Here is a 25194-nt window from a genome sequence, read left to right on the forward strand (position 1 = left end):
AGTAAATAAGCCCAAGGTACTATTATATCTTTATAATAATACAACGGGTTTGACAGGGTGGGTGAATAGAGGATGTTCCCCCTCATGGGTGAATCTGCAACTGGGTTCACAGTTTAAAAATAAGCTGTCTCCCATTTAAGATGGATATTAGGAGGAACTTCTTCCCTCAGGGAGTTGTAAATCTTTGGAATTTTGTACCCCAGAGAGCCATGGAGGTTGGGCCACTGGATATATTCAAGACTGACTTAGACAGGCTCTTGAACTATTGGGGAGTCAAGGGTTGTGGGGGATCGGCAGGGAAGTGGTGTTGAGGTCATAGTCAGGCTGCCAACAATCTTTTCGAATGGCAGTGCAGACTTAAGAGGCCAAATGGCACACCGCTGCTCCTATTGCTTGTCCACTGCACTGGACTGTCAGCCTCGATTTAGTGCTCACACCACTGGAGTGCCACTGGAGCCCACAACCTTCGGACTCCATTTGAGTGCTCTATCCACCAGCAGCAGCTGACACAACTGTATTATCAACCCATATGGACCTGTAGATCCTACGCCCCACCCCTAACCTGTGCTGGAGTAACTGAGTTCAGCGGGGATAGCAGTCTCCTTAATGTTCATTCACTAGTCAGAGGGAGCGCAACAAAATTACCAGCTAGCGAGGGACCTCAGTGAGGAATACACTTGGGCTGATGCTGAGTGGGTACCTGATGAGCTTGTGCTGTGATAACTTCCATGGTCAAATAGACTGCAAATATTCAAGACCACCTCATATAGTTGTACAGCATCTGACAGAATGAGCCCCTTCATGGAGATATTGCTGTATTAATTTTGATCAGTTCCTTACTTCAGGGTTGGAGGTCAAGACTAAAAATCTGATTTGCCACCCTAACATAAATTGGAAATGGAACTCGCTGTGTTGAAGTTAACCCCTCAAATCCTTTCCTTGTTTTTATAAAAAAAAAACAAATCTCTGTTGTTCATCCTCCTGGCAGGTAAAGGACAGTCTCCCCACCACAGAGAAGGCACTTCTGGATATCATGGATCATGATCGGAAGGAAGCACTTGAAGACAGACAGGAATTGGTGGAGAAGTTCCATAACACTACCATGGAACTCCAGCAAGCAGAGGAACTCCGAGATAAAGTAATTGAATCCAGATCAGACAGAATGGTCCAGCTTCGAACACTGTGTTTCAGACCAAGATGGTTTACTTGACTAATACCTGCAATGGGCGGGTTGTCTTATGAGGAAAGGTTGAACAGGCTGGGCTTGTGTCTACTGGAGGTTAGAAGATTAAGAAGCAACTTATTTGAAACCTTTAAGATCCTGAGAGGACTTGACAGGGTGGATGTGGAGAGGATGTTTCCCCTTGTAGGGAGATCTGGAACAAGGGGTCACTGTTTAAAAATAAGGGTAACTCATTAAGACAGAGATGAGGAGAAATATTTCTTTCTCAGGGTTGTGAGTCTTTGGAACTCTCTTCCTCAAAAGGTGGTGGAAGCAGAGTCTTTGAATATTTTTAAGGCAGAGCTGGATAGATTCTTGGTTAACAAGGGGGTGAAAGGTTATCAGGGGTATAGTCAGATCAGCCATGATCTTATTGAATGGTGGAACAGGCTCGAAAGGCTGAGTGGCCTACTCCTGCTCCTAATTCATATGTTTGCACATTCCTTTGGGACTGAAACTGGCACCAAGGGCATGGAGTTTGTAGTGGGGGCTAATGTTGATTGGAATTCCTATATTTCTCATTATAATTTACATACCCCTAGTTGAATATTCTTTTAGTCGATGCCTTAAGTTACCCTTCAGATTCTGCATTCACACTTTTGGGATCTGGGAGGTGGTGAATGAGAGGTGTGCTCTCTGGTCCCTGCCAGATCACAGAATGATGAATCCCATTGAACAGATAGCAACACGATCTCTCTGAGAATATTAGAAATGTTTGGAAAGAAATTCTTGCAATTATGAAGCACACTGCACAATCTTGGGACATCCCAAAGCATTTTCAAGTCAATGAAACACTTTCTGAAGTGTAGCCACTACTATAATCTAGGAAATGCAACAACCAATTTGCACACAGAAAGATCCCATGAACAAGCAATATGATAATGATCAGCTAATCCATTTAAGTGATTTTGGATACCGAATATCTGTTGGCATTGAGGGGAACTCCATTACTCTTCTTTGAAATAATCCATGGGATCTTTCCCTGACACCTGATGGTTTCACAGCACATCCAAAATATCCACCTCCATTGGTGCCGCTCCATGCCGGCGTGTCAGCCAATACTGTCTGCTCCATACTGACGTGTCAGCCAATACTGTGTGCTCCACGCCGGCGTGTCAGCCAATACTGTGTGCTCCATACTGACGTGTCAGCCAATACTGTGTGCTCCATACTGACGTGTCAGCCAATACTGTGTGCTCCACGCCGGCATGTCAGCCAATACTGTGTGCTCCACGCCGGCATGTCAGCTAATACTGTGTGCTCCATACTGACGTGTCAGCCAATACTGTGTGCTCCATACTGACGTGTCAGCCACGACTTACAGGCAAGAGTGCTACCCACTGAAACCTTGTGAATGAACATAATTTGAAAACCTTGGTCCAGATTTCAACCAGTTTAGAATTGACAGTCTGTAATACAGCCTGGAGTTTGGCACAGTTTTCACTTTGGTAAGAAAAATAGAAAATTACAATATTTTTGAAATGGTGGGAGACTGGAAAAAGTTGGCATTCAGAGGGATTTGGGTGTCCTTGTACACAAATCACAGAAAGACAACATGCAGTTTTGGCATTAGGAAGAATTAGAAAAGCAAATGATATGTTGGACTTTATTACAAAGGAATTGGAGTATAAGGGTGAAGGTGTTTTACTACAGTTATATAGAACTTTGGCAAGACCATATCTGGAGTTTTGTGTACACCTTACCTAAGGAAGGATTTACTTAGCATAGAAGGAGTGCAGTGATGATCCATTGGATTGATTCCTGGGATGTGAGGAATTGTCCTATGAGGAGAGATTAGGTAGGCAAGTCCTATATTCCTTGGAGTTTAGAAGAATGAGAGGTGATCTCATTGAAGTGTATACAATTCTTAAGGAACCCAATGGGGTAGATCCTGGAGAAATGTTTCCCTTGTCTGCGGAGCATATTCAAGACAGAGATTGATAGGTTTTTGTACATTAAGGAAACTAAGAGAAATGGGGATAGAGCAGGAAGGTGAAGTTGAGGTAAACAATCAGCCATGGTCATATTGAAAGACAGAACAGTCTCGAGGAGCCGAATGGCCTACTCATGCTCCTATTTCTTCTAAGCCTTGGCTAAGATAGTCAGAAGAATGGCCTATCCTGGAAATGTATTGCTGCAAGATCAGGCTTATATTCCTTTAAAAGAAAATATTGCTGAGAAAAGGAGACAGGCTATCAAAGCTTTTGCCTTGCACTCATCAGGACAGATTTGCAGGAAATACCAACAGTAAAGGGAACAAAAACTTATACCACATGAGAAGAGAGTGCCGAATGTTTGGCAAGTGGACTCTGATTGGTGGAGGCACTGCCAAAGATAATGCAGCAGAGAAAGTCTCTCATGCAGGTATAAATTGTTGTTCCCTTTACTGTTGGTATTTTCCGAGCTGTCCTGATGAGTGCAAGATAAAAATCTTCAACAGCGTAAATCATTTGTCAGCGATATGAGTTCTCTACTACCAAATGACTGTTAAAAGAAAGTCTTGGGGGAAAATTCCACCCCCCCCCCGCCCACCAGTTGGTGAGGGGGAAGTGCAGGAGCGGATGTGAGTGGGCGTGCCTCCAATCGGCGCCCCCAATTGGCGGCACACTGCCATTTTACATGGGTGGGCCAATTAAGACCCGCCTAACATGACACTTGCCCGGAAGCGCTGAGCGCTGGCTGTGCGGGTGGGGGCGGGGGGTGGGGGAGGGAGGAGATTCCCTGCTCAAGCGCGCGAAAGAGCAAGTATCTCCCCGAGACACAGAGGTGCTTCAGGGAGATTTGTTTCCGTGCTAAAGTTTTAAATAAAGGTTTTTAACACTTTTAAAACATGAACTGCGACATGTCAATGAATAAATGTATAAATTTTTATTAGATTTTAAAACACTTCGTGGAACCTGGTCCCACCCGTGGATGAGGTTTTCATGAAAAACACACAGGCCGCCTGGGCTCTTCACCTGCCCCCACTAACTCTTAAGGCTGGACGGGCAGCTCATTAAATTGAATTAATTAGGTCTTAAATGGCCTTAATGGGCCTTTGACAGTTCGGCAGGTGCGCAGCCAAGTTGAACTGAAAATCTAAATGACGCGCGGTGACATCAGAACCCCCGCCTGAAGTCACCGTGCGTCATTTTACGCGTTGGCGGGCAGGCCCCGCCTCCACTCGCCAACGGAAAAAAATCTTCCCTTAATGTCGGAACCACTTAAAAATCAAATGGAAAGAATGATTTGTCCTGCTTTCAGTTTTCACTCTTCTTGTCGAAAGGCGCTGGTTCACAATTGCTCGTTCCGCCTGCTCACTCCTGTCTCGGAGCTGGCACTGAGGATTTCTTCTCCTTCCGTACGTTCCATCGAACGGCCTCACAAGCCAAATGCGACGCTATTCTCACTCGATGTTCATCTGCACGCACAATTTGAGCTGAGGTCACTTGGGGAGACAGAGAGGGAGAGGGAGAGGCAGAAGCTCCTCAATAACCCAGTGAGTTGAGCCCAATTATAGTCCCCCCAAGTACACTGAGAGCAGCTAATTAAGCCCAGTTAACCCTGTCCGTGCAACTTAATCAGGCAACATAAATGTCCCCATCTAGGGATCCCCTTTCAATTGCATTTCACCAATTACCAAAAGAAGCCTTTCAAGTCTGGAGTATTGTGTACAGTATTGGTCTCCTTATTTAAGGAAGGATGTAAATGCATTGGAAGCAGTTCAGAGAAAGTTTACCAGACTAATGCCAGGAATGGGCAGGTTGTCTAATGAGGAAAGGCTGGACTTGTATCCGCTGGAGTTTAGAAGAGTAAGAGGCGACTTGATTGAAACATTTTAGATCCTGAAGGGTCTTGACAGGGTGGATGTGGAGAGGATGTTTCCTCTTGTGGGAGAATCTAGAACAAGGGGTCATGGTTTAAAAATAAGAGGTCACCCATTTATGACAGAGATGAGGAGAATTTTTTTTTACTCAGAGTGTGGTGAACCTTTGGAACTCTCTTCCTCAAAAGGTGGTGGAAGCAGAGCTTTGAATATTTTGAAGGCAGTGGTAGATAGATTCTTGATAAAGCAAGGGGGTGAAAGGTTACCGGCGATAGGTGGGAAGGCGGAGCTGAGGTTACAGTCAGGTCAGCCATGATCTCATTGAATAGCGGGGCAGGCTCGAGGGGCCGAATGGCCTATTCTCTTAACCTGTATGTTTGTATGTTGCTTCAGTACCTGAGAGAGAAAGAAGAGCTTGGAGTCCAGTCTGCGATGCTCCTGAAAGAATGTCAAATGCACAAGCGCAGGATGGGAACCATTTTACAACAACTGGAAGAAGTGGAGAAAGAACGAGACCAGGTAAACCCCAGATTCAGCAAAAACAAATCTCCTGTCCATTAACCATTCAAACTGAACCATTTGCATTTTGTAGATTGGGGGCAGAACCTTTTAATACAAAGAATAAAACATTTATTAAAAGAAGAAAAATGAATTATATTACACCAGATAAAAGATCTCAATATAAACCCAAGAAGATTCCGGAACAGTCCCAGCAGATTTGAGGGTAATGTAACCCTACTATTTAAAAAAAGGGGCAGGGAGAAAACAGTGAATTACAGACTGGTTAGCCTAACATCAGTAGTAGGGAAAATACTAGAGTCTATTCTAAAGGAACTGATAATAGGACACTTAGAAAATATCAACGAGATTAGACAAACTCAACATGGATTTATGAAAGGGAAATCATGTTTGACAAACCTACTGGAGTTCTTTGAGGATGCAGCTAGCAAAATAGATAAAGGAGAACAAGTGGATGTGGTGTATTTGGATTTTTAGAAAGCTTTTGATAAAGTCCCACATAAGAGGAAATTAAAGCACTTGGTGTAGGGGAGGGTGGTGTGTGTGTCAGCTCCACCTCTGACTTCTGAGTGGTTTGAATCACTCCCACTCCCTGGGTTCTAGACCTTGGACTTATTTGGGGATTGTGACAAAGTGCAGCAGACAACTGGTTTTGGTGCAAGAAAAAAACTGAGTTTACTGAAGTCACAAATGAACTTATAACGTTAGGATTACACTGAAATTATACAGACTTACAAAGTAAACTTAGTTAAGAATGGGGAGCACACGGCATAATGAGGGAAAATCACGCTACTAATCCCCTTACTCTTGTCCCACCCCCAAAACCTAACTAAATTGAACTAGGAGAGGTCAGGGATCATGCTCACCAACCAGGGTTCCTTGACAGTTCAAAATCCAGCCAGGTAAGCCGGCTGCAGTTTCGGGGTACACTCTTTGTGTCCTCTGGGGCCTGCTGTCTCCAAGTGGTCCTGGTCTGTGGGTGGAGGACGCGGTTATGAGTGGTCAATCTTTGTGGAGGGCTGCGGTTCTGACCTTGTTGTCTCCGGTTGAGCCTACCACCCCGCACCCCTCGCCATGAAGTTGCCTGCACGCCTGCAAACCTCCAGATCTCCGTCCTCTGCTTGGCTCAGCTCCCTGTTTAAACTGCACACTGCCAAAAACCGCTTTCAAAACTTCCCACCCTCCTGCTAGCTGATTTCTCTCCCCCTCCTTTGTAACTGACTGCCCAGTTATACTGTCTTTCGAATTCCTTATCGGAATCCAAATCAAGGTTAGTTTTCTGATTTTGGTGGGCTTCCTCCGGTGATTGTTGTCTCGTTGTTTTTAATGGGCTCACATGATGTTTATCATTGTCTTCCTGCCCCCATAACTAGTTTTGAACCGAAAGCCATTGTAAGTGTGGAGTATTGATGGGTTCGTATAATTGCATTGATTGCTGCCTTCCTGCCTTAGTAATTAGTAGCGATTATTTATGCAAGATTTTGATGGGCTTTAGTTTTGTGTAACATGAAGTCTTTGGTTTGAGTGTTTTAAAGGGAAGAATGTGTATTCTGTCTCCTCTCGTTGTCTGGTTTCAGGCAAAAACACCACACTACACTCAACAAGCCCAGGCATGTCCAGTCCCAGGCCTTCATGGGCCCAGCCTCCTGTCTGCAGGGTTCCACACTCAACTCAGCAATTTAAAAGTCCAAAAGTCATATCCTTGTTAATATGAAAAATGTGGGAATTTTGAAAACCCTTCACATGGGGTTGGGGGTAATATATTGGCATGGATTGAGAATGAGTTAGCAGACAGGAAACAGAGAGCAGGAATAAATGGATTGTTTTCGGAGTGGCAGGTGGTGACTAGTGGGGTACCACAGGGATCAGAACTTGGGCCCCAGCTATTCATAATATAATATCAATGATTTGGATGATGAAGGCAAATGTAATATTTCCAAGTTTGTTGGCAACACAAAACTAGGTGGGAATGTGAGCAGTGAGGAGGATGTTAAGAGACTTCAAGGCAATTTAGAGAAGTTGAGTGGGCAAATACATGGCAGATGTAGTATGATGTGGATTTGTGAAGTTATTCACTAGGGAAAACAGAATAGCAGAGTACTATTTAAATGGTGATAGATTGGGAAATGTTGATGTACAAAGGGACCTGGGTGTCCTTGTACACCAGTCAATGAAAGCAAGCATGCAGGTGCAGCAAGCAGTTAAAAAGGCAAATGGTACATTGGCCTTTATTGTAAAAGGATTTGAGTACAGGAGCAAGGTTGTCTTACTGTAGCTGTACAGGGCCTTGGTGAGACCACACCTGGAGTACTGTGTGCAGTTTTGGTCTCCTTACTTAAGAAAGGATAGACGTGCCATAGAGGGAGTGCAGCAAAGGTTCCTGGGATGTCAGGACTGTCATATAAGGACAGATTGGGTCAAATAGGCCTGAATGCACTGGAGCTTAGAGAAATGAGAGGGGATCTCATTGAAATGTATAAAATTCTGACCGAGCTGGATAGACTGGATGCAGTGATGATATTCCCTCTCACTGAGGGGCGGGGGTTCTAGAACAAGGGGTCACAGTCTCAGGATACGGAGAAGGCCATTTAGGACTGAGATGAGGAGAAATTTCTTCACTCAGAGGGTGGTGAATCTGTGGAATTCTCTCCACAGAAGACAGTGGAAGCCAAGCCACTGAATATATTTAAGAAGGAAATAGATAAATTTCTAGACTCCAAAGCTGTCAAGGGATATGAGGAGAGAGTGGGAGTCTGGCGTTGGGATAGAGGATCAGCCATGATCATATTGAATGGTGGAGTAGGCTCGAAGGGCTGAATGACCTACTCCTGCCCCTATTTCCTATGTTTTCTATGTTTCTCAGATGATTCAATTTCCCAATATTCCTTTACCCAGCAATATCTTTAGAAATGCACAAACTAGTGAAGAGTTACCAATAGTAATAATAGAGACACAAAGTCTCCTTGCTTGGGACTGGTACATGTGGAAACATTTTATTTTCCACTGGATTCTTGAGCATTCATTTGGTGTTTCACACTCAACTCGTCTCTCTCCCCGAGACACCCAAAACTGCACTTGCAGAACAAACACAAGAGTTCCCTAAACTCAGTCTCCCAATAGCCTTGTAATATTTCTTATCTCAGAGAGCTGGAAATCCCTGTCTTCAGTCTCTGACACACGCTGAACTCTTTCCTGTCTTTCTCTGTCTTTGTATTTTTCTGCCACTAGACGATTGTCGCTAGGGCAACAGCCCAGATTTTTTCTACTTTGTTTCTTCCAAAATTACTAAACTTCTAACCCCTTTTTAACCCATCTCTTTAATGTCAGGGGTTGTAAAGCCTCATTAAAATGTGCATGTGTATGTATATATATATATATATGTGTGTGTATCTATGTATGTGTATGTATATATATGTATGCGTATATATATATAATATGTATATGTATATATATGTATATGTATATATAGATGTATGTATAAATGTATGCATATTTATGTATGTTTGTGTATGTATGTATATGTATGTGTGTGTATGTATGTCTATGTATGTATGCGTATATATACACACCAAACTAAAAAAAGACTGACCTTTCAGTCACAGGTCCACCCAGACATCTAGGCACCAAGGCTCATAAAAAAACTATACTTGCTGCTCCCAACGTGGTCTCCTCTACTTTGGGGAGACTGGGTGACCACTTTGCGGAACACCTTCGCTCTGTCTGCAAGAATAATCCTGACCTTCCTGTCGCTCGCCATTTCAACACTCCACCCTGCTCTCATACCCACATGTCCATCCTTGGCCTGCTGCATTGTTCCAGTGAAGCTCAACGCAAACTGGAGGAACAGCACCTCATCTTCCGACTAGGCACTTTACAGCCTTTCGGACTGAATATTGAGTTCAACAGCTTCTTCTCCATTTTGATCCTTTTGTAATTGTTTTTCCTGACCCCTCCCCTCCCCACACAGGGCTATCTATCCCTTGTTTCTATGTTGTGCTTTCACAGAGTGTTGAACCTCATTCTGCTATTAACACATTCTGCTATCTTACTTTTTTGCCACTATTAGCACCTTCTTTAACCTTCATTAACACTCCCTTTGTCTTCTGTCCATTACACCTTTATCAAATCTCTCCTGAGCTCCCACCTACCCCTGACCTTCTATTTTGCTCCATCACCTCTACCTCTCCCTCTCTTCAACAGCATAAAATCGATCACATTCCTACTTCTCTTCAGCTTGAAGAAGAGTCATATGGACTTGAAACGTTAACTCTGTTTTTCTCTCTCTAAAGATGCTACCAGACCTGCTGAGTTTTTCCAGCATTTTGATTTTGTCTCAGATTTCCAGCATCTGCAATATTTTGCTTTTATCATTAAAAACCTAAGTGAACCTGGAACCACTCTACCTTCCTGAACACAAAAATACATATACATTAAATTCAACTTAAAAATTATACACTGTTCATCATAAGATGAATACTTTGTTATAGAGTTGAATTAATACTCTGTGTCAGATGAATTAATACTCTGTGCAATAGAGGTGAATTAATACTCTGTGCAATAGAGGTGAATTAATACTCTGTGTAAGAGAGGTGAATTAATATTCTGTGATACAGAGGTGAATTAATACTCTGTGTAATAGAGGTGAATTAATGCTCTGTGATATAGGGGTAGTAATGCAATGCTGGATTTTACCAGATTTCAAGTACCCCTGGGACTCCTCATTACAATGTATGACTCCAGAAACTATTTAACGTCTCCATTTAACAGGCTCTGAAGGTTCGTGACGAGGCACAGACCACTTACTCTCAAAGCATGATCGATAACAGTAGGTATCGAAGGCAGGTATGGGTGTTGGAAGAGAAGATGGACAAGCTTCAAATGGATCTGACAAAGAAAGACAGGGAGATTGGCACCCTAAAATCCCAGCTACACCAACTAAAAGGGAGCAACAATTCCATGGACTATCTGGATATCTGTGTAAATCTCTTACATCAATCTTTAAAGAAAGAGCCTGCATTTGTTTCGTGCCCTCTGGATAGGGCACAGCTTATTAGTCACATTTTAATTGTAGTCACTGCAGTTATGTAGGAAAATGTAGTAACGTCACACGTACCCTTAAACAGAAATGAGATCAGTGACCAGTCACACAGAATTAAATAGTATATAAATAGTATATAAATAGTATATACAGCAGAGAAACAGGCCTTTTGCCTGTCAGTTTTTAGACTCCACATGAGCCTCTTCCCAACCATTTTCATCTCACCCTTTTCGCTCTCATAGCCTCCCCTTGAATGCATCTATGCAATTTGCCTCAGCTACTCCATCTGGCAATGAGCTCCCCATTATAACCACTTAGAACAGTGAATCTCTTTCTAGTGATATCAGATGAAAGATAACTATCGCCCAGCATGGCAGGAGGTCTCTCTGCTCTCCTTTAGAATGGGACGTTTTACATTGACCCAAATGGGTGAACGGTTTCCAATGGCTGACGGGTCCAGAGGTTGCCAATTGGTCAAAGGGCCGCTGAAGGTGTGAGGCAAAGCTTTTCTTGCAGAACAAAATGGCCTCTTTCAGTGCTACACGATTCTATAATTCGAGCAGAGCTTTGTTGAGAATATCAGCCAGAAGATGATATCTTAAAAATTCACCGCTGCCTCAGGGCTGCAGACAAGTGGCAACTTAGATGGATGTGGGGTTTGGGCTTTCAAGTTGATAACCCAAGAGGTGTGCCCACTGAGCGACACTGAAATATAAATCATTGGCATCGCAGTGCTGTGCCAACAGAGACCAGCTTGCTCAGTGCAGGAATTGATGCCAGATCTCTTGACCTGGGTAGCTCACCAGCACCCCATGTGGGGCAGTTAACCACTCAGAGTCAACCGACAGGAAGGTGTTCGATCAGAATGTTATCGAGGGCAGCGAGTGATTAATCTCAGCCCGGTTGACATCAATCTTCTTTGATTCTTCAGGACTCATTGAACGGCCACTTAAATTTAATTGACTGCAACAAGGACTGTAGCACTACAGACGCGGAGCAAGACTCATTCCCAAAGTTCTGCAGACAGCCTGGCATGAAGGTATGTTTTTCTGGACCTGGGTACATTGCCTATGTATTTGGTACCCAAGGGTGGGTATCTCTCCTATCCCCCTACTATGCCCCATCCACCTCTTCTGCCTTCAAGGACATCCAAGGTTGATGCCCCTGGACGGAAAGGACCTTATGCTGTCCACCCAAAAGTTGTAAACACAAATATATCGATGATTCCACCATTGGCCGAAAGAGCAAACCGCTTTCTGCGGTGTTGAGATCAAGTTCCAGAACAAATCCCTGAATTAGCTGACCCCAGGCTTCCCAGTTTGAGCTAGTAACAACAGGAGAAACAGCCAGAATTTCACTCCCGATCACAAATCAGTAGCCTCTGCTTGTAAACACAGACATGTGTTTGTGTGTTTGTGGAAGCCAAGTGAGGATCAGGTTGTCAGGAGTTATTGTACTGGACAGCCTCAATGTTCCTAAATAATGTGTCCAGCGCGCTGCTGGAAAGCTAGTGAAGTTATTCTATTCTGTCACCCCAAATTCCTTCTCATCTCCGGGCAGAAATCTTTCATTCTGGAGCTGTAAGTCCTGCTAGCTGTCCAACTCTTCACACAGTTGGCTCCTAATCCCAGTATATTAGTTTTTAATAGTACGTTTATTATTCTGTTAACATACACAGGCGAAGGGCATTGTTTAATTAAGTACTTTGAGCACATATAAATAAGGGACAACTGGGACACTGAGGGTCAGAGGAGAGAAGCGAGACTGAACAAAGTCAATAAAATCTTTTTGTAATGTAAAGCTCTGTGTCTTGGTTTTGACTTCACCCACCGGCTTGGATTCTATTAACATTTGTCATGTATGAACCTACCACCGCAGTAACCCAGATCATAGAATGTTAACACTGAAGGAGGCCATTCAGTCCATCATGGCTGAGCCTTCCCTTTGAAAGTACTATCCAATTAGTCTCACTCCCCTTCTCTTTCCCCATAGCCCTGTAAATTTCTCCTTTGTCAGGTATATATACAAATCCCTTTTGAAGGTTACTATTGTATCTGCTTCCACCATCGTTTCAGGCAGTGCTTTCTAGATTATAACAACTTGCTGAGCAAAACAAAGTTTTCTCCTTGTTTCCCCTACTGGATATTCTGGAATTATCTTAAATCTGTGTCCCCTGGTTACTGAGCCTGCTTTCAGTGAAAATAGTTTCTCCTTATCCACTTAATCAAAGTTTGGACACCTCCATTAAATCTCCCTGCATTTTCATGGCTCGAAGGATAACAAACCCAATCTCCTCTGTCTCCCAGCACAGCTAAAGTCCCTCAGCCTAGGTACCAGCGATAGGCCCTGAGGAAGCTTTTAAAGATAGCGAGAGGTAAAAGCAAAATACTGCAGATGCTGGAAATCTGAAACAAAGCAGAAAATGCTGGAAAAGCTCAGCAGGTTGGACAGCGTCTGTGGGGAGAGACACAGAGCGAATGTTTTGAGTCCATAAGAAGCTCTGAAGAGGAGCCATACAGATTCAAAACTTTAACTCTGTTTTTCTCCCTCTCCACAAGCGCTGCCAGACCTGTTGAGCTTTTCCAGCATTTTCAGAGTTTAATTTCAGGAAAGGAGAGGTGTTTAGCGAGGGGGTTCCTGATAACAACCCTATAAATGCTGGAGATAAGAAGTGGGTTGCATGGGAGGCCTTGTAAGACACATGATGCAGTGCTGGGACAACAGGCAGTTGCAGAAGGGAGGCCATTGGAGCCAACTGTGAATTCAAAACACTCTTCCTCATTTAATGTGTTGGGGGATGGGGAAAGCAATTGTGGCCGGTGAGAGTGGCTAATGGGCAAGTTGTATTTGGTGTAGGGCATAAGGTTGTATTTGGTGTAGGTTGGTGTAGGTTGTATTTGGTGTAGGGCATAGGGTTGTATTTGGTGTAGGGCATAGGGTTGTATTTGGTGTAGGGCATAGGGTTGTATTTGGTGTAGGGCATAGGGTTGTATTTGGTGTAGGGCATAGGGTTGTATTTGGTGTAGGTTGGTGTAGGTTGTATTTGGTGTAGGGCATAGGGTTGTATTTGGTGTAGGGCATAGGGTTGTATTTGGTGTAGGGCATAGGGTTGTATTTGGTGTAGGTTGGTGTAGGTTGTATTTGGTGTAGGGCATAGGGTTGTATTTGGTGTAGGGCATAGGGTTGTATTTGGTGTAGGGCATAGGGTTGTATTTGGTGTAGGTTGGTGTAGGTTGTATTTGGTGTAGGGCATAGGGTTGTATTTGGTGTAGGTTGGTGTAGGTTGTATTTGGTGTAGGGCATAGGGTTGTATTTGGTGTAGGGCATAGAGTTGTATTTGGTGTAGGGCATAGGGTTGTATTTGGTGTAGGGCATAGGGTTGTATTTGGTGTAGGGCATAGGGTTGTATTTGGTGTAGGTTGGTTTAGGTTGTATTTGGTGTAGGGCATAGGGTTGTATTTGGTGTAGGTTGGTGTAGGTTGTATTTGGTGTAGGGCATAGGGTTGTATTTGGTGTAGGTTGTATTTGGTGTAGGGCATAGGGTTGTATTTGGTGTAGGGCATAGGGTTGTATTTGGTGTAGGTTGGTGTAGGTTGTATTTGGTGTAGGGCATAGGGTTGTATTTGGTGTAGGTTGGTGTAGGTTGTATTTGGTGTAGGGCATAGGGTTGTATTTGGTGTAGGTTGGTGTAGGTTGTATTTGGTGTAGGGCATAGGGTTGTATTTGGTGTAGGTTGGTGTAGATTGTATTTGGTGTAGGGCATAGGGTTGTATTTGGTGTAGGTTGGTGTAGGTTGTATTTGGTGTAGGGCATAGGGTTGTATTTGGTGTAGGTTGGTGTAGGTTGTATTTGGTGTAGGGCATAGGGTTGCCGACTGTAATTGAATGTATTGCTGGAGGATTCATTACAGGACTTGTCTCCTCGCTCCAGCCATTCACTGGCCCACACATCCATCCTTGTGACGTACGGCCTTCCTACGCCAATTGGAAAGCAAAAAGACTCATTAGCCAATTGGATGGTGCTGGAACTGTCAGCCAAATTGCCATTTTCTCCCCCACCCCGTATCAATATTTTTACATATGGTAAAGAGAAATGTTCAAAGAAAATTTTTTTAAAACTACCTCTCTTAATGTCCTGACTATTTTTCTCCAGGGTTGCACACGCAGCAGTGCACTGGAGATTGATCTTCAATTCCTGGAGACTCCAGGCCAACCCTGGAGGGTTGGCAACCCTAGTGGGGCAGGATGCAAATGAGGCAGTTGAAGATGTTTAGCCTGAAGGCTGTAAAGAGTTTCAGCAGAGCTCAGCATTGTGGAGGTGAAAGTGGAATGATGTTAACAATGAAAGGACAAGAGGGTTAACGTTGAGTCCAAAACCTCTAGCTTCAGGCTCTGCCTTATTCAGCCTGAGTCAGTAGCTGAGAAGATGGAGTCAAGGGCAAGTATATGGAGTCTTAACCAGCAATAAGTCTTTCCGTTTGAGAAACAGAGTAGCCACTTGACTGCCCTTGTGACAAAAAGTAGCTTTGCCTGCTGATGATTCTCTTTTTAGCCCCTTCATGGGATGTGGGCATCACTGGCAAGGCCAGGATTTGTTGCCCATGAGAAGTCAGTGGCCAGAAACCTTCATGAACCAATGCAGTCCAGCTTTTCAACAGTGGTTTGATACAACTGAGAGGCAGGCTCAGCCTTCTTAGTGGGCAGCTCAAAGTCAACCACATTGCTATGAGTCAGGAGTCACATGTAGGTCAGGTAAGCACAACAGATTTCCTTTCCTAAAGGATAATTAGTGAACCTGATATTTTGTTTCACAACAATCAATGATTATTTTCAGCCACCATTACTGAGACTAGCTTTCAACTCCAGATCAATGAATTTAATTTATGAATTCTTGGCATTTAAATTCCACCAGCTGTTCAGGGATTTAAACCTATTTCCCCAGGGCCTTCTGGATTACTAGTCCAGTGACATTACTGCCATGCCACCCCCACATGCAGTGCTCAGACCCTCCATCACCAGCACACAGTGGCAGCACCATCTACAAGGTGCACTGCAGCAACTCACCAAGACTCCTTCAACAGCACCTTCCAAACCTGTGACCACTATCATCCAGAAGAACAAGGGGAGCAGATAGATGGGAACACCACCACCTAGAAGTTCCCCTCCAAGTCACTCATCATCCTGATTTGGAAATATATCGCCATTCCTTCACTGTCTCTGGGTCAAAATCCTGGAACTCCCTCCCTAACAGCATTGTGGGTGTACCTACACCACATGGACTGCAGGGGTTCAAGAAGGCAGCTCACCACCACCTTCTCAAGGGCAATTAGGGATGGGCAATAAATGCTGGCCCAGCCAGTGACACCCACATCCCATGAACAAGCAGTAAAAGAAATGATGGCATGAGAGCTAGTGAGGAGGACTGGTGAGAAAATAGAGCATTCACATGTTTAAATTCTATTTTTCTTCTTCCAGACAACGGAATCATCATCAACCCAAGGCAGGGAGCTTGCAGGTACAGTGACTATCCACATTAACCACACTTAATGGAAAACATGTTTAGATGTGAATTGATAACCTTAATGATAGAAAAACACAATGAAAGGAATCTGTAAATAAGTATGCCTGGAGACTTGAGCAGCATATCCAAGCTGGCACTCTGGAGGTGCCACATTGAGATGAGGTATTAAACCGAGGCCCTGCCTGCCCTCTCAGGTGGATGTAAATGATCCCTCGGCACTATTTTGAAGAAATGCAGGGGAGTTCTCCCCAGTATCCTGGCTAATACTCATCCCTAAACTAACATCACAAAAGCAGGGGTGGGATTTTTCAATCGGTGTGCTGCGCCAGGCCTGACACACTGACGGGTAACATGAAATGTGGTGACATCGGGCGTGTGTCCTGACATCACTGCGCAGTCCCGTGACGTTTCATTCGGCAGGCGCGTGCTGGAACTAGCTGTGCGCCCGTCAATATGTTAGCAGCCTATTAAGGCCATTGAGGGCGTGGTTGATGTAATTGTTAACACTGCCCATCCAAACAAAGGATGGGCGGGACAGGCAAAAAGGCCAATCGGCCTTCACGTTTTTTTAGGAAACCTCATCCACGGGCGGGATAAGGTTTCCTAAAGCTTTTATTAAGTAAATAAATAGTTTTTCCGCAAGATCCAAACGTGTCCCATCTCATGTGACACGAGGAGATGTGTTTAATTGAATTTTACATCCATTTATTTCATAATTACAATAGCCCTTCAATCTCCCTGAGGCAACTCCGTGCCTCGAGGAGATTGAAGCCCTCTTTCTCACTCGTGCACGAAAGAGGGCTGGCTCCGATTCTCCACCCACCCCCCCCCCCGCACCCACCCCCCCACCGCCCGCACAGGCTCGTGTCTGACGCTGGGCAGGCCTTAATTGGCTCGCCCGCATAAAATGGCAGCGCAGAGCCGATCGTGGGCGGTGATTGGTTCCACGATTGCCCCTGCCCACTCCCACCGAGCCCCTCCACTGCCTGAAAAATTCAGGCCCAGATAATCTCGTCTTTGTCCCGTTGCTGTTTTTTGGCAGCTTGCTGGGATGTAAACTGGTTGCTGCCTTTCTTACATTCTAGCACTTTTTTTTACTATGTTATCTGTAAAGTGCTTTTGGACATCCTGAGGTCATGAAAATTCATGAATAAATGCAAGATTTTATTTCTTTACCCTTGGGGTGTGTTTATAAACATATGGGATGTTCCAATATCCTGCGCCACAGAAGGGTAGGATCAGGGTTGGATTTGGATTGGGCGTGGGAAAGATTGTGTGGAGGTCACAAAAGGGATGTAGGAAGGGTGTAGATAGGCTATGGTTAGGATGATGGAAGCTGCTGGGAGTGGGGGGAATGCCGGAAGGTTTAGGCTCTCTCGCCCAGAGGTATCTGGGATGTTGGGCTTCAGGGTGGGTGGGGGGCGCAGGGGGGAGGGAGATCACTCCCTCACTTGAAGAGTGAGAAAAATAGAGCAAACTTGCTAAATCTCATTCACTTACTAGCAACAGTGTGAAGAGTATTGTGTTATCTCCGGGACTCCAGAGTATAAAACAGATATAGGAGCAATGGAGAAGGTGGGTGGATTTACAAGGATGATACCAGAATGTAGAGTTTATACATTGTTACAATTATGAGATTTATAAGATTGTTACATTTCTGGACTTTGTATTTAATTTAAGGTGAAATGAAGGGATGGAGTGGGGGGTGGGGGAGGGGTATGTGACCTGTTCTGAAGTCTGCCTGACACCAAGGCCTGGGTGGTTTGACTGTTAGAGATTAAAGGGGACCAAATTTGTTTGCTAGGAAGAAGACACAAGGTGTTTACGCTTGGAGACAATGGAAACAGCCTGCGTACTAATGGTGGATAGATTGTGAGTGTCCAAAGTCCCAGAAAAGTGTTGAGAATGTCATGTTGTAAACAGTGTGCCTTAAAGTGCCCATTTACTTCCAAGATTAAGGGGAATTGGGGTCTCAAGGATTGCCCATCTGTATTTCTACCTGGATACAAGGCCCATGTGACTCATGCTGCCATGGGGGTGGACTTTGAGAGGGGAAGGGTCTCAGATATCCCTGAAAACTCACAGCCAAGCTTAGTCTGCCAGGACCTGGATAGTGTGAGCAGCTATAGGCAGCAAGGTGCTGTGGTTCACCAAGCAGAAATGAGGTCGGAGCTCACGCTTAGATTGAAAAGACCAAATTCATGAGGAGTTAAAGCAAGGCTGGAAGATCCACCTAGCTTGTGCCTGAGGAAGAATCTCGGGGAAAACCTCACTGCCGAAGATAGCTCTGAGATTAAAAGTTCCAAGGTTGAAAAGGAAAAGAACAGCAGAAAACCCTCGGGAACTAAGAATCACCATGGATGGGTTCTCAGAGAATGGAACTAAGGACAGTGTAAAGCATATCTGTGGAGTGTGTTTCCAATTGTGCTAAAAGTAAAAGGGGTAAGTTCCGTTTTGTGGTTTAAAGTATACGTTGCCGATAAAGATTGTGCCTAGTCAATAGTATTACGACACAGCTGATGGTAAATGTTGAGCTGTTCAAATCCCAGAGGGAAACTTGAAACAACTGTCGTAACCAATTTTTGCAATTTGTGTGTTTCCAGATGCAGGCTTTGAATTCAGTTATAATAAGACCACCGGGTCTCAAGAGGTTTTTTATAAAACTAAATTAAACATTTATTAATTAAATGATTGTAAGCACATACATATGTCTACAAATTACTACTTTAATAACTTCTAAAAATCCCCAAATTAATCTGACTCCCAGTTACACCTCCACTAAGGCAACAGTAAAATGCAGACCACTGGCAAAGCACACTCTGGACAGTCGCATTCAAAATGAGTTTCTTTCAGCTGTGGGTCCTTGCAGACAACAGTTTGAGGCTTACAGGCTGGAGGCTTTAGATTTTATAATCTGTCTCCTTTTACCAATAGCCTTCTCCTCCTTTATACATATTTTCCTCTTCAAATGCAAATTCTCATTGTGTCACTAGGTTTTTTGAACTTTACCTCTTCTAACAATAAAACTCTTTCATAGCACTAGTTTTATTAGCAAGCTTTGGAAAAAATAAACACATTGTTTGGCTTCTTCTGGTTAGTTATAATATTTCACCTGTTCTTTTGAACGGTTTATTTAAAAATGCAAATTGCTCCCTTACACTTCACATTCTAACTTCCCTAGCTTTACCTAATTAACATTTCAAACCTACTTCTATACATCAAAGCCCCTACACCACTGGCTTTAATCCAGTTAAGACAGACACACATAGGTACAGACACCACTAAAACTCTATTTTAAAATAATTTCTAATAACATTATAGACATTGCTACACCTTCTCGATAAAAAGTGCTTTTAGCATTTTGTTACAGTAAAACATGAAAACTTGTCATGTTATACTTTCAGCTCTTGTCTGAAGGGTCAAACTTCTTTTTTTTTATAAGTTATTGGTCTTTACAGGGATGGTAACAGTCTATCATTGAAGATTGAATAGGCTGGAGCTCCTTCTTTAGAAAAGAGAAGGCTGGTGGGCACATGTCGAGAAGATGTTTCCAGTTGTGTGGGAGATCAAAAGTAGGGGGCTACAAATATAAGGGAATCGTCATTGAACCCAATTGGGAATTCAGGAGAACTTCTTTCCTCAGAGAGTGGTTAGGATGTGGAACTCACTACCGGGAGGAAGTGAATAACATAGATGTGTTTAAGTGGAAGTTAGATAAGTACATGAGATGGTAAAGAATGGGAGAATATGTTAATAGGATGAGATGAAGAGGCTCATGTGAAGAATAGACCAGTCGGGCCGAATGGGCCTATTTCTGTGCTGTGTATTCTGTTTAAGGTGTGGTGCTGCGATGATTACCTGCCCTTCATTGTCATGGGAACAGTGTGCAGCTCAGGGCAATTTAAATGGCAAATTCGGGAATAGAGGACTGGGTTCAGGCAAAGTGGGGAAACGTGAAGGAAGAGAAAGCTCTTGACTACTTTGTACCTCAAGAAGAGTGGAGAAATATAAGAGACTGTGCTGCATTAACAGGGCTGTGTCTGTGACTTGGAGAATCTCGGCTCCTTGTAATGCTCCCTTGCCTTGGACAAGAAAGAAGCAGCCATGAATTCCAGCTTTCTCAACATCCGATAGGTAGACAGGCAGGCTGCGAGTGAAGGCTCGGGCACACATGCAGTGGCAGATCTGCCAAGTTCCACCAGTGAATGGGCCAGAAGTGGGTCTCAAGGTGGGGAATAAATTCCAATGACAGCCCTGCTTGACTTTGACGCAGATGCTTGCCTCCCTGAGAAGGTCCCCGTTTACAGTGTACAGAGGGCTGGCATCTGACCGAGTGCTAAAAGTAGGGGTGATTGTTCTTATTTAGTCAGTTTGCATAGCATTTATGCTCAGAAGGGTGCACAGTAGGAGCAAACGATGGGTTACATTTCTGCTCAGTGTGTATTCTAACCTGTTTGTACAGCTGGTTTGAATCTCGATCCAAGTCACTCGTGTGAACTGAGCTTTGCTGCTGCAAGTTAATTACTCTGAACCAGCCTCAGGGACAGCATCCCGTTTATCTCGTTGATATCTTGAATCAGGCTCAAAATGTCTCAAATATTCTCGCACAGCTAGGAAACGGAAACCTAGGCCAGGATTTTACAGTTGGCCTGCAGAGGGCAGACCTGACACACCGACACATAAAATGATGCACGATGGTGCCGGGGGCTGCATCCTGACACCATCGCGCTGTTTCGCGAGGTTACGCTGGGCTGCGCGCCCGCCGATAATGAAAAGGCCTGTAAAGGCCGTCACAGAACTAATTAACTCCAAATTTACACTGCCCGTCCAACCCAGCGGTTGGCGGGGAGGCAAAAAGGCCATAGGGCCTTTCACTTTTTTAGGAAACCTCATCCACGAGAGGGACGAGGTTCCCTAAAACGTTTATAAATAGGATGAAGACTTAGTTTGAAAAATAAAAACACGTCCCATCTCATGTGACACAGTCACCGCGAGGGGACATGTTTCGTTCCATTTTTATTGCACTGAATTATTTTTTTTCGAAAGCGCTTCAATCTCCCTGAAGCAGCTCCGTGCCTCGGGGCGGGCGGGGGGGATTGTTGGGGGGGTGGGGTTGAGGCGCACTTTCACGCGCATCTGCATGAAAGAGCGCTGGACCCGACTCTCCTTCCTCCCTCACACACCCCGCCCGCCGCCCCCCCTGCCGCCCGTCCCACCCGCACAGATAGCGCTTCGCTACCGTTCACGTATTACGCTGGGCCGGCCTTAATTAGCCCGTCCGCGTAAAATGGCGGTGCGGAGCAGATCGCGGGAGGCAGTCAGCTCCATGTCCGCTCCTGCCCACTCCCGCTGATCCTGTCCGACACGGGCAAAACTCAGGCCCTAGGGATGATGATTTGAGGACATGCTCGAATGCTGATCCATCACTGAATGGACAGGTTGACCCATTTAAAATAAACCCCCCCCCACCCCCCCACCCCCTATAACACAATAACAGCCAGAAGCATGTCACACAACCATGGCAGAACTTTTTGACTAACTTTGTAGACGTTTCCCTGACTGTATGGAAACAATGTGGGTAAATGTAACTGGAACTATTTGCTCAGGTGGTGGGTAAACATGGAATGGATAGACCGAATGGCCTGTTTCCACATATAACTCCCATGTATTTCTGAGTAAAATGTTTGTGATATGTCAATGCTATAATTTTAACCTGATGTACGATCTTTGTACAGAGAGGGGAGTTATTGGTGGTCAGTGATATGGTAAAAGGTGGGCCAGATAATGGGGGCAGCTTTAAGACCCCCCCCCTCCATGGTGTGTTTGGAGGCATTTAATCGGGCAGGAGGGCCCTGTGTGAGGACCCTAACCCCTTCCTGCCTCCCCCAAAATGATGTCTGTGGTGGGAAGGCCCATGGTCGGACATCCTTCCTGGCTGCCGAGTGAGGCCCTTAAGTAGGCAATTGATGCCCACTCAGGGGCCTTATCCCACTGCTACTGGTATTAACCCAGCTATGGATGGACCAGTTGCCACACAGGGAGTGTAACGATGCCTGTGGTCTCTGGGGTTATCTGCCCTGCAAAGGCACTCGGTGCCTGATTGAGGAAACCAGCATTGGGAAGGGAAGCCCTGCTGAGAGCCACACCCCCTGCCCTTACTGCCAAACCCCCTCCCCCGTGACCCCCACCCAGCGAGATCCCTCCCGCTGTGAGTTACCTCTGGCCTCGGTGGGAGGGTGCGGGGGTGGGGGTGGTGCTCCTTCATCCTGACCCTCAAGGGGCTGTCATCCCAGCAGCAATCGCCACCTCCCTGGTGACGCTGCTGAACAAAAGAAATGTCGGCCTCTGATTGGCCGGCAGCTGTCGGTGGGCACGGTTCCGCCCCTGGGGTCCTTGAGCTGAGGAAGGCCCACTTAAGTGCCTGAGTGGCATGTAATATTGGCGGGACTTCCCAGAGGAGGCAAAGTGGGTCTCTCGCCAACTCTTAGCCACATCCGAATGTCATGAACAGGTGGGGTTGGGTGAAATGCTGGTTTTACCAGACTCGGCGTCAATTTAGAGTTCCACCTGGTCCTGTGGGACTCTCCCCCCGCTACCCCCCATGACTTAGGTTAAAATTGATCCCAAATTTCTCCAGCTCCCAATTGCCTGGTGAATTGTTTCAAGAAATTGGAAATGCCAACAGAACCCACAACCACATGTGAAAAACCAACACGCAGTGTTTGCATATGTTCAATTAAACTGAAAGCCATGCATGTAATATACAAACTAGGAGCAGGAGTAGGCCACTCAAGCCTGCCCCTTCGCTCAGTAAGATCATGGCTGATCTGACTATAACCTTGACTTCACATTCCCGCCTACCCCTGATAACCTTCCACCCCCTTGCTTACCAAGAATCTATCCAGCTCTGCCTTAAAAATATTCAAAGACTCTGCTTCCACTGCCTTTTGAGGAAGAGAGTTCCAATGACTCACTACCCTCTGAGAGAAAAAATTTCTCCTCATCTCTGTCTTAAATGAGCGACCCCTTATTTTTAAGTAGTGACCCCTCGTTCTAGATTCTCCCACAAGAGGAAACATCCTTTCAGCATCCACCCTGTCAAGTCCCCCCAGGATCCCCAGAAGGAAAAAAAAGAGTAAAAATTTGGAAATAGGAATACTGGTCCGAACTGGTCTTGTATACCTTAAAATAGAAAACCAGTAAAAACTGGGAAATAAGAGTACTGGTCTGAACTGTTTTTTCCTTCTGGGTCTTAAAGGTTTCAATCAAGTCGCCTCCTACTCTTCTAAGTCCAGTGGATACAAGCTTAGTCTGTCCAACCTGTCCTCATAAGACAACCCACCCATTCCAGGTATAAGTCTAGTAAACCTTCTCTGAACTGCTTCCAATGCATTTACATCTTTCAATGAATGCAATGAATTGCAAACAGGGTAATAACTAAACTATTGAGAGAGCGAGCAATTGCATTCTTACTACCAACAATGATCTGTATTCTTCCTTTTATTTTCTAGACAGTGAATATGGTGAAGATCTATCTCCAAGGGTAAGTCTCCACAGTTTTTAGTGAGTGCATGGTAGTAGTCCATTGGTTGGACCACTTGCCAATTTAATTTGGTCCCAATTTTCTCCACTCCCATGTTTGAGCAACACCTTGATTTAAAAATTGTCATCTTTGTTTGCAAGTCCCTCTATGACCTTTCGCCTCCCTATCTCTGCAATCTCCCTCAGCCCCACAACCTGCTGAGATGCGTGCCTTCCTCCAATTCAGGCCCCAAACATTCCTGATTTTAATCGCTCTGCCATTGGTGGTCAGGCCTTCAGTTGCCTAGGCCCCAAGCTCTGGAATTCACTCTCCAAACATCTCTGCCTCTCTGTCTGTCTACCCCCTTTAACACACTCCTTAAGACTTACCTCTTTCACCAAGCTTTGGTCATCTGCACTAATATCTCCTTACATGGCTTTTTATAATGCTCCAGTGAAGCATCTTGGGATGTTTATTATGCTAAAGATGCTATATAAATACCAGTTGTTGTTTGAAGCACATTTAACCATGACAGGTACTAGAGTTGACCCTATCCTTCTGATCCACACAGGCAAAGGCAGAGACGCACTTAGGCCCACATTTTCACCCTCGGCTCAGGCTGTCGAAATTTCGCAGCTCGGCGAACATGACCTTTAAAAATGCCGGTGTGCAGGTCGGATTTTTGGTTGGGTGGGGCAGACTGAAACAGGAGTTGGGACGGACCACCCTGGAATGAATGCACAGGCTGCCGGTTGCGGAAGCAATGCTGGACAATATGTTTAAACAGCTAAAAAATAATAATCAAGTGGCAAACATTCCTCCAGTCCTCAACCCCACTGACCCTCCCTCCCCACACACTCCCTATGCCCCATCCATGCCAACCTATGTCAACCCATCCTCCCTACCCACCCCCCAACATCCACAATACCCCCATGCCAACCTTAGTGTCCCTCTAACCACTTTCATAGCTCCATGCCAACTTAGTGACAACTCATGCCAACACATGCCCCCCACCCACCACCTTTGCCCTTAACCCCTCCATGCCAACTCTCCTAGTATCCGTGGACAGTTCCTCAACAGCTTTGACACTTCCTCAACAGCTCCTTCACATTTCCTTGACAGCTGGACAGCTCTTTAACAGCTCGACAGTACCAATGATTTTGTGCATAAAAAGTGCATAATCATGTTCACATTTACCAATCCCAAAGGGCGTCTTACCTCTCCAAATCAGTACCCCTGCTTATCCAAACACATCCATCAAGTTCAGACTTCCTCTTACATGTTCTAATCTGTGCACCCTGGATTCCATTCTTCCGTTCTGCCAAACTCCCACTTCAGTGGACACAGCTGGTGATTTAAATAGCAAACCGTCTCTGCAGATCACACCTACATGAGCCTGGGGCCTGACTCCAGTCCATTCCCGCAAAGATGGGAAATGCGAGGTTCGGGGGTGGGAGTTGGGATTTTTGGCCGTTTCTGGGATTTTCATCATGACGGAAAGGCTCTGTCATGGTGAAAATCCAGACACAGTCTCCTAGGCCCAGCCATCTTCAGCTGCTTCATCAATG

General features: G+C 45.0%; 1 protein-coding gene across 3 annotated transcripts in view; it reads left to right on the top strand.

Annotated features, from left to right (window-relative positions):
• Positions 1-25194, top strand: part of LOC121271773 (caspase recruitment domain-containing protein 11-like) — a 112409-nt gene that overhangs the window by 44331 nt on the left and 42884 nt on the right. For all 3 annotated transcript variants that reach the window (XR_005941756.1, XM_041178032.1, XM_041178033.1), the window contains exons 6-11: positions 989-1138; positions 5421-5546; positions 10314-10523; positions 11516-11623; positions 16059-16098; positions 23616-23647. Coding sequence is in view for 2 of the 3 variants with exons in the window: in XM_041178032.1 (XP_041033966.1) it covers positions 989-1138; positions 5421-5546; positions 10314-10523; positions 11516-11623; positions 16059-16098; positions 23616-23647 (666 nt within the window). In the remaining variant the exon portion in view is untranslated. The remainder of the gene's footprint in view (positions 1-988; positions 1139-5420; positions 5547-10313; positions 10524-11515; positions 11624-16058; positions 16099-23615; positions 23648-25194) is intronic.

The sequence above is a fragment of the Carcharodon carcharias genome, chromosome 31, assembly GCF_017639515.1.
Source record: "Carcharodon carcharias isolate sCarCar2 chromosome 31, sCarCar2.pri, whole genome shotgun sequence".
Classification (NCBI taxonomy): Eukaryota; Metazoa; Chordata; class Chondrichthyes; order Lamniformes; family Lamnidae; genus Carcharodon; species Carcharodon carcharias.